The 13,964-nt window shown below is 41.7% G+C and overlaps 2 protein-coding genes across 5 annotated transcripts in view; one reads left to right on the top strand and one right to left on the bottom strand.

The window, feature by feature from the left end:
- Positions 1 to 3,323, bottom strand: part of clip3 (CAP-GLY domain containing linker protein 3) — a 31,393-nt gene extending 28,070 nt beyond the window's left edge. For all 3 annotated transcript variants that reach the window (XR_007449359.1, XR_007449360.1, XM_049576249.1), the window contains exon 1: positions 3,210 to 3,323. The gene's annotated coding sequence lies outside the window, so the exon portion shown is untranslated. The remainder of the gene's footprint in view (positions 1 to 3,209) is intronic.
- A 2,026-nt stretch (positions 3,324 to 5,349) lies between these two features.
- On the top strand, positions 5,350 to 13,899 carry LOC125888724 (E3 ubiquitin-protein ligase TRIM21-like). Of its 2 annotated transcripts, none has more exons than XM_049576255.1 (2): positions 5,350 to 5,416; positions 8,914 to 13,899. In XM_049576255.1, exon 2 carries the CDS (start codon positions 8,919 to 8,921, stop codon positions 10,677 to 10,679), a length of 1,761 nt encoding a protein of 586 aa, XP_049432212.1. In that variant the 5' UTR covers positions 5,350 to 5,416; positions 8,914 to 8,918; the 3' UTR covers positions 10,680 to 13,899. The 2 variants fall into 2 exon arrangements, with proteins under 2 accessions (XP_049432212.1, XP_049432213.1); XM_049576256.1 differs by lacking the exon at positions 5,350 to 5,416 and adding an exon at positions 8,063 to 8,102.
- Positions 13,900 to 13,964: the final 65 nt, after the last annotated feature.

Raw genomic sequence — 13,964 nt, 5'->3', positions numbered from 1 at the left:
ATTTACTTTGCAGAACATTTATACACATTGTTGATGTGGTTTTTGCTTGTTGTTTTTTAGATATTATATATATATATATTTGCAACTGAGAAATATACTTTGCAGGACATTTTACAGTTGTGACAAAATAAAAACATTTCAAAACAAATCTTTGGCATTTCTGTTCTTCAGTTCCGTGTCTGTTATCAGCTGATCAGACAATATATACTGTATGTTGGGCTTTAATTGACGCGTAAGAAATTGTGTGTTTTTCTTGCTGCTGTTACATCACTCTGACTCCACCTCTTCTTTTGTTCTCTGACATACTGACAAGTGCATTTTCCCCGTTTTTAGACCACCAAAAAAACAGTGACAGAGCCGTGGTGGCAGCCCAGTCGCCAGACGACAAATGTTTGCATTGTACATTTCTGCCATCCACAAACATGTTAAATTTGTTTCATACGAATCATATCAAAGTTTCTAAAGTGACGTAGTACATGAGCTGACTGTCATCAGGAGGAGGGGGTGGTGGATGGAGTGACAGCTGGTGGAGACGCCTGCCAAGCTGCAGATCATTGCTCAAGACCAACAAACAAAACGTGTTATTTTTAGCGAGTCTTCGTTGTGTTTCCTGCAGCTTTGAGCCACCAAACGTTGGTGTTTTTAGCAACCTGTTTTCTTTTCCTAACCATAAACAAGTCTTTTTTGTGCCTAAACCTAACCACGTTTGCCACTGCATTGATGAAACCTAAAGTTTTAACGTATTTTCTATAGAATAACATGCAAAATGAAATACACGCGGGTAGGAACAAATATATTTTTTTTAATTTTTCAGAATAAAACAAATGAAAAAGATGCACAGTGTGTGTGTAATATTTTGACAGCACCTGGAGGCGTCAGAGGGAAACACAGCAGGAGAAGGATTCAAGTTAGGGCGGCAAAATTGTGACTGGAGTGCAACAACCATCGACGTCACCCAGGAAGCCGGTAGCCCCTTTTACACTGCCAGATTTTCGGCGAATGATGGGTCGTTTTGCCAGCAAGCTGTGAGCGTTTAGACACACAGAGCCAGATTGGTGAGTTGATCCAAGGTGCCCAATTTTCCGCCTCGTAGGGTAGACATATTGGTGGAACCCTTTTAGTTTAAACAGACCGAGGCGGCCTTCTGCTACAGCAGGGGCTGTTGATGACTTGTGGGAGGAGCTGTTGATGACTTGTGGGAGGAGCTGTTGATGACACCGCACGTGTGAGCCACTGGCGGTGGATAAACAGGAAACAGCTGATAGCAGGAATTAGCGAGCAGCTAGTAGCAAGAGGGAAACACAAACCTGACAGACACTGTAAAGATGAGCAACTGGGGAGACAAGGAATTGCGCGCCCTCCTTGTCCTCGCAAACGAAGAGGCCATTAACCGTCAGATGACGGGGACGGTGAAGAACGGGCCGACTTATGAGAGAATCGCCGAAGGACTGACCAGCCGCGGCTTCCCTCCCACGTCACTGTTTACGTCACACGCTGAGCTACACGTTTTGTTACTTGCTCACGCCCCCCATTGCCCCGAAAAAGGCACATTCTGTATAAACAAAAGTAGGTAGGCGGCATTTTGCTGCACTCCCCGATTTTGTTTTTATACTGCCAATGCTGAAAAAACTCTGATTGGGCTTTCCTGCAGATTTGCACAGTTCCTGTCTAAAAAGGTCCAGTGTTTGCTTCCTGTAAGACTGTAAAGCCAAACCCTGTTCTTTTTACCTAAACTCAACCATGTGCATTTGTTGTTGAAGGAAAAAAATAATAATTTGCAGTGTTGTAACGACGTAGTGCTTTTATTTTGAAAGAGACTGTATGCAAACTGTACATTTCCTGTGAAAACAGAAGTGTATTTTGAAAACAGACAATGCATGTAACAGGCTGAAGTTGACACGGCGTCCCAGAACGTCAACAACCAACACACCCAGGGTACCTTGGACATCATATGTGGACGTGGAAAGTCCATGACCAAACGTGGACATGTGACGAGGTCGCAGTGAGGATGAGTTGGGAGAACATGTAAACTCCACACAAAGGGTTCCCCCACCCCCTCTGTGTGGAGAAACCCTGGGGTCTGTACTGGGAACCCTCTTGCTGTGAGGCGACAGTGCTAACCACTGCACCACCGTGCTGCCGGTGCTTTTGCTTTCAATAATCATAATATAATAATTACTGCATTTTGATTAAATCAGTACAACAGTTTGATTACATTTCTACACAGGCTACCATTGTTGTCTCCAAATAAATGTTTGTTTGTTGCATCAGTTGAGGAATATGATATGAAAGGATACTGCCAAGTATGAAACATGTGAATGATTGACATTATGATCATCTGTAAATGATGTTATTGGCAGCTCTGTGGACTCAGCATAGATAGTACATGGATTGTACTGAATCAGGCCTGTGCTTATAGAGACTGGATCACATGTCTCATACATGAGTCCCAGTGGGAATACTGGCCGAGATGGAAACCATCGTAATAACCAGCATTAAGCTCTGAGCCTGACACACACCCCTACTGTTACACACTTACACAATACCACCGCTTAATGGCTCTATTTCGGATGATTTGGAGGGTGTAGGAATACCATGTGATGTGTACACCAGCAGGTTGTGGGAGTGAGGCGGAGGGAGGCCATGGCAGCATCCTCCTCCTCCTCCTCCTCCTCCATCCATGCAGCCTCCATTTTACAACAAACCAAAGCGGAGACACCAAATATCATAAAAGCCCGATCAGAGGCAGCAGACAGTTTGTTCTGCACAGCTTCAGACACACCAGCTGATGTTTATGATGCGATCAAACCCAGACACAGCAGATACAAACTGCAGCTACAGCTCCGGGTTGTGCTTTGTGCCAATGTGCGTAGTGAAGGGCAGGATGGGGAAAAAACGCCCCGATGACAGACAATGAAAACACGCACACGCATAAAAACACACGAAGCTGTGAATCTTAATTTCATCTAGATATTAAACACACAGCATGCTCGTTTCTTCAGAGTCTGACCCGTCAGTGTGAGTGTGGGAGATGAAACGCAGGTTTATTTCGGAGGTGTTGTTTTGAACAGCGCCCCTCTCCCCCTCCATCTCTCTGCCTCTGCCTCATCATCATCATCATCATCATCACCACACACAAACACACTGATAACGATCATCATGAAGAACAGACACGTGTCGTTAAAAGCTGCAGCTGAAGGTGTTTTTACCTGAAAACAAGCCGCTGGTTGTTCTGTGATGGGTCTCTCTCCTCTCTGGTCCACGGCAGGAACAACACTGATGCTGTGCTCGCTCTCTGCTGGCTCCAACACCCCCTCCCTCCCTCCTCCCTCCTCCCTGCTTTCATTAAAGTCATGATGCTCAGGCTTCACGTCACGCATCGATTCAACGAATACAGAGGAGCTTAAACGGACCGACAACACAAATAATGCCTGCATTAAAAAAGAGTCATGATAAACCTCATAGCTATGGGGACTGAAACAATTAGAGACATTTTATTCTCCTACACTGCAAATATGTCCCGACTTTCCCACAATGTGATGAACTTTCAAAACAATAACTGATTTTTTTAAAGGTTACATTCACAAAAGGTTTTCTGTCTCTCCATAAACTCTCGCTATCCAAAAAAGTCCCCTTTTCCCAAAAATGTTCTCACTTGAAAAATGAATTCACTTTTAAAACCTGTTTAGAATTTAAATGTTTTTATTTTAACTTTCAAAAATGTCCTCACTGTCTAAAAAGAAGGCATACCCATTTTCCAAAACGTTTCTAACACTTTTCAAAATATCGTCAATTTTCAAAATGCACTCACTTTCAGGATTGGTTTTGAAATACAGTTGAATTGATTTTTTATTTTATTTTAACTTTCAAAAATGTCCTCACTGTCTAAAAGTACCCACTCTCCAAAAATGTCCCCACGTCCCTCAAACCACAACACTTTCCAAAATGCCTTCACTTTTAGAAATAGTTCTAAATTTACAAAATAGATAAATACATGAATAAACAAATAAATTAATAACGTTTAAATTAAAGTTAAAATAAAAAAAGAGCTAGATTTAAAAAATAACATTTTAAAAACAATCACTACCTTTCCACAAATTCTCACTATGAAAAAAAGGTCCATTCTTTCCAGAAATGTTGTCATTTTAAAAAGTTATTTACTTTTAAAAATGGTTCTGAATTTACATTTTTTATTTGAAAATTTTCAAAATGTCCCCACTGTCTAAAAAGTCCCCAGATTTTTTTTATTATTTTTTTTTAAGTTTCTCTTTCAAAAGACTTTCTCAAACCCACAATCCAAAATATCCTCAGTTTTCAAAATGCCTTCACTTTTGGAAATAGTTCTGAATTTCCCAAATAAATAAATGAGTAAATTAACATGTAATTAAATTTTTTTTTTTTTCAAAAAATAAAGTTAAAATAAAAATAACAGCATAACTTAAATTCATTTTCCTACTTTGTTTTTAAAAAGTTACATTTTAAAAACATTTCCTACCGTTCCAAACGTTCTCATGTCAAAAAGTCTCCACTTCCTCACTTTTCAAAATTTCCTCACTCTCAAAGATCCCCCCTCAACTTCATAAAAATGTCCTTACTCCCAAATGTTCCCAGCTTCTAAAAATGTGAGGTCCAAAGAAAAAATAAAATAAAAATAATGATTTAAAAAATGGAAATTCAGAACAATTTTTCAAAGTGAATTAAGTTTTCAAAAATCAGGGACATTTTGGGGAAGCAGGGTTTTTTTTTTTTAGCAAGTGAAGACATTTTTTTGAAAGGTAAGAAACATTTAGTTTTTAAAATGATAGACCATGAATTCTCATAGATTGTTTTTCAAATCGAAATTGAAATGTTTTATGTTTCAAATTAATTAATTGTCTTTTTAAATATTTAACTTTACCAAAACCACAACACTTTCCAAAATGTTTTGAATTTTCAGAAGAAAAATAGTTATGAATCAAAAATTATATATTTTTTTCTATCTTAACATTCGCCATCTTAGAAGAACATTGCTTTCCAAAAATGTTGACTCTTTTCAGAAGTCTGTACTCAACTTCCTTAAAGTGGAAGTGATCTCTTCATGTTTCAAAAATTCTTCTTAATTTTTGTGAAGCTAAATAAAAAATAACAATAATAACTTTCCAAACATGTCCTCTCTGTCTAAATGTCAACTCACTTTTCAAAAATGTCCTCACTCTCAGGGTCTAAAGGTCAAGTGGGCCCTCATTAAAGTAGGAGTGGAGGCATAAACACACACAAACACACACCCACACACACAAACACACACCCACACACACACAAACACACACCCAGAGGTGTGTGTTTCTGCTCTCAGGAAATGAAAGTGAAACAGATGATTTGTCTGCAGCTGATTTTCCTGTTCTTCCACTGAGTGAAAACAGCCGTGACCTCTGAACAGGTGAGCTTTGATTTTGTTGCCTTATCTGATTTTATATTTAAATTCATTTGATTTCATTTTCACTGTGACGTACCAGTTTCACTTTCATCAGCATCAGCTCTGGTATGTAGCCAGGAATATAAAGTGGATGCTTGGTCACTGTAAGAGCACAAAAGTAAAGTAAAAATACTCACTGTGAGAATGTAAAGATTCTCCCTGTGTCCCGGTGACACACGCAGTATATGTATTACCTATTAACAATATGAAAATGCTCTTATTGTTCCTCACGTGCATTTTCATTTTTAAGTAATTTGTTATTTTGACAAATTCACGATGAATGTGACAAGCAGAGAGGCACATGGATCAGTGTACACTGTGAGACGAACTGTGGTGAATAAATGTGACTTCACATTGTTCAGCACGAAACAATCCAGTCCGTGTTTTCTGCTCTGCCTTCTCAAGTATGACTCTGCAGTTTCAGTAAGTTATCTGCACTGAACTGACATTAATGAGAGACAAAGATATAACTGGGGATTTCTAACTGCCAGTGTGTGTGTGTGTGTGTGTGTGTGTGAGAGATGTTGGACTGATAAGAGTCCTGGGCTGTTCTATGTGTTAGACTTTCAGCATTTTAATCAGGAGAGACCAGGATGATGCAAATACAAATTACAGGTGTAGTCTACGGAGTAAAAGATTAATACAATTTGAAATAAAGCCTACTCGGACTGGGACGCCGTGTCAACTTCAGCCTGTTACATGCATTGTCTGTTTTCACAGGAAATGTAGTTTGCATACATTAGTGCATGTAAGGCACAACACCGCAGACAGACTTTTTCTTTCCTTCAACAGCAAACGCACATGGTTATACTTTGCCAACACTTGCACATGGGTGGGGTTCAGAAAAAAAAGAACAGGGTTTGGCTTTACAGTCTTACAGGAAGTAAACACCAGTGTCCCGGGGGAAAGTCGTTGGTTGTGGGACCCATCCACTACCCGTCCCACCCACCCTACTCGGACTTTTGCCCACTTAATTTTTGTTGTTGTCCACTGTGTTTCCTCTTGACACCAGGTACCATTAAAGAATAACAGCACCTGGCTGCGTATCACGCCGTTGGAAAGGACGGCTTTCTTTGTCAGTGTCTAATGCCGAAAGTTACCAACCAACCGCTGGATTTCAGTGACTTTGGAGTAAGACTCTTTTTGTCTCTGAGATGTCCAATTCACCAGAATGCAATGGACGGTGTTGACCCTAACTTTTGACCACCAAAGGCTAATCAGTTCATCCTTCACTCAAATATGATGTTTGTGCCAATATTGAAGTAAACTCTCTCAAGGTATTCTTGAGATATTGTGTTCACAAGAATGAGACAGATGCAACGTCACAGTGACCTTTGACCACAAAAATCTATTTAGTTCATTGTTGAGTCAACGTGGACATTTGTGCCAAATTAAGATATTGCGATATGTCCAATAATAATGTCGTCACTGACCAAGTGCCGGACTTTTATGACTACGGAGTGTGACCAGGTTGGCAAAAGTACAGCCTTCCTGACTGAACTTTAGCTAGAGCTTCATTTCCAAAACAGCATATACTGGAGGCATGGTCGTTGGTGACCCCCCACCCCGACTTTTCCTCTAGCACCATGAAGGAGACATTTGTGGTTCTGAGTGAAATTAAACCTCTTGGTTATGGTGAATAAAAGGTCATGGGGTTAGGGTTAGGCTTTTGGCTTAAAATACCCAGTTTGGAGGCACAATCCCCGCTGGAAATGCAGTAATGTCTTACGCCAGAATTTCACTGGATGCGTGTCCGTTGTGGAACGGCAGCGCTGGCTATCTGCTGCATGCTCCGCCGTCCATCAACACCCACCAGCTGTGTTTGCTGTGCGGAGCGGTGCAGCTCCGCCGGACAGCGGGAGTCACGAGGACCCACGAGATCTCGTGTATTCACGCATAATCGCGCGATATAACAAGATGTAGTTTCTATAAACAGAAGCACAAAACCAGAGGAGTAGTAGGAAGACATCTGGGTGCACCTCCATGATTAACATCTCCTCATCCATGGAAGGTGTAGTGCAGGGAAATATGATCCGCCGTGAACACTGTGTATTTTATTTTGAAAATTAACCAGATGTTTTATTTTGTTTCTGTGCACGACTTCCTGCCCTGCACGATCTGCTCCATGCTGAATTGCTGCGTTGTGCTCCGGCGTCCGGCAAAAATAGAAGTCCTGCGTATCTGTTGCGGAGGGCTCCGGAGCGCCGCAGCTGTGACGGAGATGCAGCCGGTGGAAGCTCACACATTGACTAGAATTGAAACGAAGAGGTCCGCTGCTCGGACATGTCCACTTTTCACGTCCTGTCCGGGGCATCCGGGGGGTTTTTATAAATTGATGATAATGTCCGGTTTTCCTTGTGTGTGTGTGTGTGTGTGTGTGTGTGTGTGTGTGTGTGTGTGTTACAGTGCAGCACGGGCCGCATATTTCTGTCCGAACCCGACAGTCATTCCGTTTTGTTATGTCCGAAACCGAACCGAGCCCGACATTATTTAATGACTAAAGCACTGAGTTTGTGTCACACAGTTGTCATGGTTACAGGCTATTTAACAGGCTGGGCGTGCGCAGTGGCTGCTCCACAGAGAGGGAGACCTCCGTGTTTGAGACGGGAGGCGGGCGGTGGGAGGTCCGAGGCTTCCAGCGAGGGGAGAGGTAGAAACAAACAGCCAATGTGTGTGTGTTGTGTTCAGGTGTTGTCACGTAAATAACAGTGCCCAAGCAATAAACAGGACAGACAATAGGATTTTATTTATTTTTACACTACATTTTCACTGAAAGCTGACCGAATCCAACCCGAGCACGAATACAATTTATACATTTTAGGCCTATCGTTGGGACCCGTCGGGCTCGTATCGGGTAGCTCGTGGCCGGCCGAGTGTCCTCTTTTTTGGAAATCAAAATATGGTCACCCTATACATGTTTAAGATAGCCCGTTCTCATTCTGAAGTTGTCAAATCCCGCCATGTTGTCAATGATTTCAGTTTCAGACACTGACGGCAAAAACCAACCAGGCCAACAGCACGTACGTTCTGCACCTGCGTGAGAGGCTGGGAGACCGTCATGATGCTAGTTAGCCAGTTAGCACATTAACAACACAATCCAATGCTGGAAGAACAGAGCATACTTAACGTGTTGCAGTGACCAATGACAAAAATCATCAGGAAACGTTTCTGCTAAAGAGAAAAATAATCTGACCTTATGGACTTTAGCTCTTTCTTTACTTTCCTCAGTGTAAAATACCGGGTGGGTAGATCAGTATGTCTGAGTATGTAAAACATTTCCGGGAAATTTCCGGGAAATTCATGGTGGATAGCTCAACTTGCTGCAGAGTCAGTGGGTTCGGAAGAATCCTCGTAGTGATTGCAGCATTAAGAAGCACCTGTTTAGTCTACCTGTTAACTTCAGTTTGTTTTATCATTTCATCCTTCTACCCTTCTCCTTTTCTTTTTCTTCTCTCCTCCAGATAAAATGGCCTCAGCCAACATTTCCCCATCCGAAGAGCAATTTTTGTGCTCAATCTGTCTGGATGTTTTCAATGAGCCCGTCTCCACTCCCTGCGGACACAACTACTGCAAGGGCTGCATCACAAGCTACTGGGCTTCCAGAAACTGCAGTGAGTGTCCACTGTGCAAGGAGAATTTCTACAATGTCCCCGAGCTGCAAGTCAACACAGAGTTCAGAGACATGGTGGAGCTTTTCAAGATGAAGAAAGTTGCAGGTGATGACAGTAGTTCCACTGCCGGGCCCGGGGATGTGCCCTGTGATGTCTGTCATGGGATAAAGCGTAAGGCTGTGAAATCCTGCCTGGTCTGTTTGGTGTCTTACTGCAGTGCTCACCTGGAGCCACATCACACTCAGGCCTTAAAGTGGCACGAGCTGATCAACCCTGTGAAGACCCTCGAGGACAGAGTGTGCAAGAAACACAACAAGGTGATGGAGTTTTACTGCAAGAAAGACCAGAGCTGTGTTTGCCTCATATGCTTGAGAGACGACCATGTGATGCATAGCGCCATCTCTTTAGAGGAGGAGTTCAAGGAGAGGAAAACTATGCTGAAGTTTCTGAAAAGGCAAGTCAAGCACACTCTAAGCGAGAAATGCAACACGACCAAGAGGATTCAAAACTCAATGATGCAAGGTCGGCAGGAAGTGGAGAAAGTGAAGGTGGAAACTGTCAAAGCCTTCGCTCTTCTGGCGGCCTCGATTGAAACCAAAAAGGTGAAGCTGATTGAGCTGTTGGAGGAGAAGCAGAAAGCAGCAGAGCAGCATGCCGAAGCACTCATCAGACAACTACAGCTGGAGATTGCAGAGAACCATCAGATGAGTACCAAGCTGGAGGAGCTTTCATCATGCGAGGACAACTTTAGACTCCTCCAGGACCTCCCATCTTTCTCCCCACCTTCAAACACAACACTCCGCATTACAGCCAGAGTCCAACGCTTCCTGCAGGCAGAGGCTTTGTGGAGTGTGATAGCCAAGATGGAGGACATGCTGAATGAACAGATGGAGAACGTTATCCAGGAAGTCAATCTGGTGGATAAAGACGAGACAGTTGAGGAACCGATGAAAACCCAAGCAGTGAATGCATTTGACGATGAGCTTGGGAAAATCCAGGAGCAATATGCAATAGAAGTGACTCTGGACCCCGACACAGCACACCCCTCCCTAATTGTCTCTGGGGACAGGAAACAAGTGAGAGATGGAGGCACCAAGAGGAGAGTCCCTGACAACCCCACAAGGTTTGACTCATTCCATTTTGTCCTTGGAAATGAGGGGTTTTCCTCCGGCAAGTTTTACTATGAAGTAATGCTCACAGGGCAAACAGGATGGGAAGTCGGAGTGGCAAGAGAGTCAGTCAACAGGAAGGGTGCTGGTTTGTCCCTCAGCCCTGAAAAGGGATGCTGGACACTGGGGTCCTATTGGGGAAACTGCCAGGCTAATGCAAATCCTCCCGTCAAGCTTTCCTTGTCTCAACAGCTCCAGAACCTTGGGGTGTTTGTGGATTATGAAGGAGGGTTGGTTTCTTTCTACGACGTGGATACGAGGGCTGTGATCTACTCCTTTACAGAATGTGCCTTTACAGCAAGTGGGACATTTCTGGGTAATTTATTAGCATTCAGAGGTTACAACCCAGGAAAGACCAGGATCTACCCGTTATTCCGACCCAGTGCTGAGTGGAGTGACTCTGCTCCTCTACAGATCACTCCTGTCAGATGCACAAAAGGAAAGTAGTGATCAGTTCAGTTTGTAAAACTAAAACCCTGCTTGACTAATAATGGCAGAGGTTGTTAGTGAATGTGTGTCCAAAATATGTCATCATTAAAACAGTGTACATCAGCTCCTCAGTAAGCTGGGGCATATTTTTGCCGACCAAATCGCCGGATTTGGTTGGTACAACACCATGGTGGCATTACAATGCCATACAATGCCCTGTTAGTATTGTACATTTCTGTAAACCTCAGATATGTTACATTTGTGTGTTATTATGTAGCAGATATGATATCGCTGTGTTAAATAGGTTTAGGCACAAAAACCACTTGGGGTTAGGATAATATTATGCTTTGGCTTAAAATACCCAATTAAGGGGTACAAGTCTGCTGGAAAAGCAGTGATGTCTCAGTTAGAGACAACCACTTTTCATAGCACTATCCCAGCAGGAAACACAGTGATATCTTAATAAAACAACAACGAAGACTTTTCCATGGCACTTTCCCCAGTGAAAAAACAGTGACGAGATGCCTAAAACCACTCATATTTTGTGACTAAAAAGCTGCTGGAAAACCAGCAACAGGTCGCAAAACAACAGCAACAATAACAAGAAAACATGTTAAGTGGCCAAAAAAGATGCTGAAACAGCAATGGGTCACTACCAAAACAAAAAAAAGTTTGGTGGCTGAAAAGATGCTGGAAAAACAGTGACGAGTTGCTACAAAAACAACAACAACAACAACAACAACAACAAAAGTTTTGCGACTAAAAGACCACTGGCAAAACAACGACAAATTGCAAAAAAAACCCAAACAAACAAAAATATGTTGGCTGGGCTAAAAAGATGCTGGAAAAACAGTTACGAGTTGCTACAAAAAAACAACAACAGCAACAAAAGTTTTGCGACTAAAAGGCCACTGGCAAAACACTGACAAATCGCAAAAAACAAGCAAACAAAAACATGTTTGCTGGGCTAAAAAGATGCTGGAAAAACAGTGATGAGTTGCTACAAAACAACAACAAAAGTTTTGCAACTAAAAGGCCACTGGCAAAACAACAACAAATGGCAAAAAAAACCAAACAAACAAAAACATGTTTGCTGGGCTAAAAAGATGCTGGATAAACAGCCATGGGTCACTACCAAAAAAGCCTTGGGACAAGCTGCAAGGGGTTGCTACAAAAACAAAACAAAACAAAAATTTGTGACTAAAAGGCCGCTGGAAAAACAGTGAAGGGTCACAAAAAAAAGTTTAATGGTAACAAAAGATGCTGGAAAAACAGTGATGGATCGGAAAAAAAAAAAAAAGTTTGGTGGCATAATAGCCGCTGGAAAAACAGCGACAGGTTGCTACAAAAAAAGAAAAAAAGTTGCACAGCTAAAAGGCTGCTGTAAAATTCGCCATAGGTTGCCAAAACAACATATTCTGTGGCAACAAAGCTGCTAGAAAAACCGCTAGGAGAAACTGAAACACAGCCACTTTTGTTGTTGTTGGTCTTGAACGGTGGTCTACAGCTCGGCAGGCATCTCGCCTAAGTGTCACACAATCCACTATCTCCACCGCCTGATCTCCCGATGACAGTCAGCTCATGTACTACGTCACTTTAGAGATGTTGATATGATAGCCTACATATAAAACATACAAATCTAACATTTCTATGGTTTGCAGAAACGTACAATGTCAACATTTTCTTTTGCAGACTTGGCTGATTTTTACAGGGGCTTCTTGTCTTTTACATGGTTTGCAAGGTTTCTAGGCAACAGTTGTTGTCGCATTATGGATTTAACTAACCAACAAACAGACAAAAAACTTCTAGAGTTGGTGCCTGAACACCTTTAGGGAACAACTGTAATGAAAATGATAACCTTAGGATGACGTCTGCTGGGCAGTGCAGCCTCAGGTGTCAAGTAGTCAAACAGCTGGTGAGATTTAATTTCTTCAAATAGCTGAGCATTATAACTGCTAATTTTATGTGGGATAAATATATTATAGAGTATTATAGTCATAGAGTATCAGACAAGATGAGAAATGAAGAGCTCCTGGTCATGTTTACCTGACTGTACAGAAAATATAAATTTCATTGAGACTGACTGTAGCACTAACCCAGTCAGCTTTGGAAGTGGTCACCAAGCGGTTAGTGTGTATATATCCATGTGCGTACAATACTCTCTGGTGGCCAAGGTGTGTAATGTCATCCTTTGACATCTTTTGAAATGGGTGTGATTATACCCTGTGACCACTGGGGGCGGTGTAGACAGATGATTTTAAATGGCAGTCAGGTGTAAAAAGCATGAAGGCAGACACAAGAATATTTGTACAGTTTGTTCATATATATATTTAAATTAGAAAAGAGTAGATGGAAACAAATATTGCAAGATAAAGAGACAGTGGTGTGATTAATAACAGCACAGTCAGTAGGTCTAACTTCACAGTGCACACCAGACTGATGATGTGGTTAAGTAATGGTGCTTCAAATATGTCTGAATTAGTATAGTGATATAAATATCCCTTGAACGGTCCCTGCTCCTGGGTGGCACAGTCCGCTGACGGGGATGTGTCAGCGACTCATGGAGCTTCATGCCGTCATTCAAAAATATACTGATCATTTGTATAAATCCAGAATGATGCTATCAAAGACATTAACCATTATGTACATGCTGTTGTTGTTTCTTCATGTTTATTAAATTTTAGGGGGATTTTGTTTTAGAAAATTGGCTTGAAGGATAATTTTAACATGTTCTGTGTGTAAATTAATGAATTGCATTTTTAAAACTGTGATTATCAGGCCTTGAATGTCTGTATACTGGAGGATACATTGCCCCGGTCACAGATATGCTCGTGTTTTAAGGCCTATTCTCTACAGATAATCAATAATATAAACGTGTGAAACTTATTGTATTGCTCCCTGACAGTTCAGATTGAGAGGAGGGAACTAGTGAGGAAGATGAGGATTGCAATGAATGCTAGCTCCTGTGAGGAGAGAGCAAAGCAGAGTGAATGAGGGAAGATAGAAGAACTGAAAATGTTTATGTAAAAGATGTGGTGGTTTCACTGTGCATATTTCATTGCATGTGTGTGTCTACAATAATACCTGATCAACCCTTGTATTTCTATCTCTCTTTCTCTCTCTATCACTCGCACACACACAACATGAAAGAAAGTAGATAATTAATATGTTTTCAAAGTATGCACATGGCGTATTTAAAGAGGTGGGAAAATGTTTACTCTAAATGGCTGATAGGTCTCGGGAGATACAATTTGTAATTTGGAAAATAAAGGTCATATTTAAAAAATAAAAATTGTGAATATG

The sequence above is a fragment of the Epinephelus fuscoguttatus genome, linkage group LG5 (assembly GCF_011397635.1).
Source record: "Epinephelus fuscoguttatus linkage group LG5, E.fuscoguttatus.final_Chr_v1".
Lineage (NCBI taxonomy): Eukaryota > Metazoa > Chordata > Actinopteri > Perciformes > Serranidae > Epinephelus > Epinephelus fuscoguttatus.
This window is presented reverse-complemented; position numbering and strand designations above follow the sequence as displayed.

Excerpts from the sequence above, each read along its gene's own strand:
- LOC125888724 (XM_049576255.1), top strand. The coding sequence starts at position 8,919 with ATGGCCTCAGCCAACATTTCCCCATCCGAAGAGCAATTTTTGTGCTCA.